This window comes from Cyprinodon variegatus, unplaced genomic scaffold (assembly GCF_000732505.1).
Source record: "Cyprinodon variegatus isolate N-32 unplaced genomic scaffold, C_variegatus-1.0 Scaffold1214, whole genome shotgun sequence".
In the NCBI taxonomy this organism is placed as follows: Eukaryota; Metazoa; Chordata; class Actinopteri; order Cyprinodontiformes; family Cyprinodontidae; genus Cyprinodon; species Cyprinodon variegatus.
Window position 1 is genome coordinate 104,629 of NW_015151667.1, and position 2,070 is coordinate 106,698.

The 2,070-nt window shown below is 43.8% G+C and overlaps 1 protein-coding gene across 1 annotated transcript in view; it reads left to right on the forward strand.

Moving 5' to 3' along the window:
- The window catches only part of sec31a (SEC31 homolog A, COPII coat complex component), a 34,348-nt gene that overhangs the window by 12,239 nt on the left and 20,039 nt on the right, over positions 1-2,070 (forward strand). Inside the window, exons 10-13 of the mRNA XM_015401381.1 lie at positions 599-755; positions 833-1,057; positions 1,147-1,221; positions 1,304-1,345. Of these exons, the coding sequence (XP_015256867.1) occupies positions 599-755; positions 833-1,057; positions 1,147-1,221; positions 1,304-1,345 (499 nt within the window). The remainder of the gene's footprint in view (positions 1-598; positions 756-832; positions 1,058-1,146; positions 1,222-1,303; positions 1,346-2,070) is intronic.

Genomic DNA, 2,070 nt, shown 5'->3' on the forward strand with positions numbered 1-2,070 from the left:
AACTGAATTGAATTGAATATAAAAACACATAAAAACAACATAATAAAATCAATCATAAACTAGACTCTAGAATAACAGTTACAATTCTCTGTGCAAGCGGTTTACAGCATTTAAAATGCTGTAGCGGAATAAGAGTCCGTAATTGCAGGGAGTTTTGAATATTGTGCCACGACCATGGTGCTGCATAGGAAAATGATGTTTTGCCAAGGTCTGTGTTGATCCTGGGAATAGTGAAAAGAACACGACTTGAAGAGCGTGAGTTGTAACCACTGTTAGCTACAGACATGAGGTGACACAGGTATGGAGGGAGTTTACCCAGGATGGCCTTGTACCGTAAATAAAAGTAAGCCAATTATGTTGTCTTCTGAGGCTTAACATGTACCTGAAGACAACTTTTTGCCAAAAAGTTTTCTTTAAAACAGCCTTAGAAAGTTATGAGTTACTAACTTCATCACTAGACATACTCCTTTGAAAGGTGATTCTTAGCAAATGTGTGCACATAAGGTGACAGGTGAGAATCAGAAAGTGGTTCCAGCTGGAGTGGAGGTGGAGAGAGGCGTTTCCCACTTAGTGGTTTCATTGTCTTGTCTCCCCTGTTTCAGATCAGCAACTCCTTTGGGAACATGGATCCATTTGGGACGGGACAAACGCTGCCTCCGCTGCAGCTGCCTCAGGCTGCCACTGCTCCAGCTACAGTCAACCCCCTCAAGAAGCCCCCCAAGTGGATCCGCAGGCCAGTGGGAGCCTCCTTTGCTGTGAGTTACATCTGCCGTCACAGTTTTGGGGTAAGCGGGTAAATATTCACACTCTGCTTTTTCTTGTTTCCTCCCAGTTTGGAGGGAAGCTGGTCTCTTTGGAGAACGCAAAGCCTCCGCAGCCTCAGCAGCAAGGATCCCATGTTGTTCACATCAGTCAGGTTGTCACAGAAACTGACTTTTTGAAGCGCTCCGATCAGCTGCAGGCCACCTTGAGCTCAGGCAGCTTTGTGGACTTCTGCCAGGAGAAGATCAGTGCAGCTGACAACGAGTTTGAGAGAACAGTCTGGTCCTTCCTGAAGGTACGATCTTCAAATAGTTCTGTTGTTAAATGAAGAAGCTAGAAACAAACAGTCTGCTGGGAATCAGGGGGCTGTTTTCTTGTTGTCAGGTGAATTTTGAAAGCGATGTCCGCAGCAGATACCTGGAGCTCCTGGGTTACAACAAAGAGGAGGTCGCCTTAAAGGTAACTCCCTGCATAGAGACTTGGTTGAATGGAAGCGTCTTTGTTTCTCGTGTGTCTTTTGACAAACGTGTCTGTGTTACAGATTTCTGCAGCTTTAGAGGAGAAACCTGCAGACACCCCTCAGGTAAATTGAAACACTTGTGCTAAGTTTTGCTGTTAAATATAGCTGCTAATAATTCAACTGTAAGTGATGCTGAGGCTCTTTATGAGGCTTAAAGCGGTGAAACTTTTTAAAGTTTTGCAATAAGGAAGGGCTGCTCCAACTTTTTATCCCGAATCCTCCAGAGATGTGCATAAGTTTACACGAGTGAATAAAGTTGATTTAATTGGTTGTTTATCAAGGGGGCAGGATTGTTTTGACGGAAGGTTGGCCAGCAAGTTTGATTGTTGCTAGTTGCCAACTTAGTGCTTGTAGGTTCCCAATGAAAAATTAAATTGGGATGAGAGTTTTGTGTCGGAGGTCGAAGATGAGTCTCCTCCATCATACATTTTTTTATTTAGAGGAGGAAAACGAGGATGAAGATGTTGTGGAAGAGGACGCCAGGGCGGCAGAAGCTTGGTTTGATGTAGAAGGCTTACAGCCGTACATGTTTGAGCCCTTTCTCCAGTTCTGTTAGCTCTACGCCTGCTGAAGACACAGACGTCCATCCCCAAGAGCACTGGGACGGAACTCAATGGGAAAGGAAATGATTTTTATTTCAACCGTTGCGTATATTAGCTGCAACATATGAATCAAGATGCTATGACCGAAACAATTTGATTGACAGTTGATATATGATTGAGCGAATTTAGGTGTTCAGGTTGATGTATAACTACATGGCCTGCATGAGATAACAACAAATAAATACA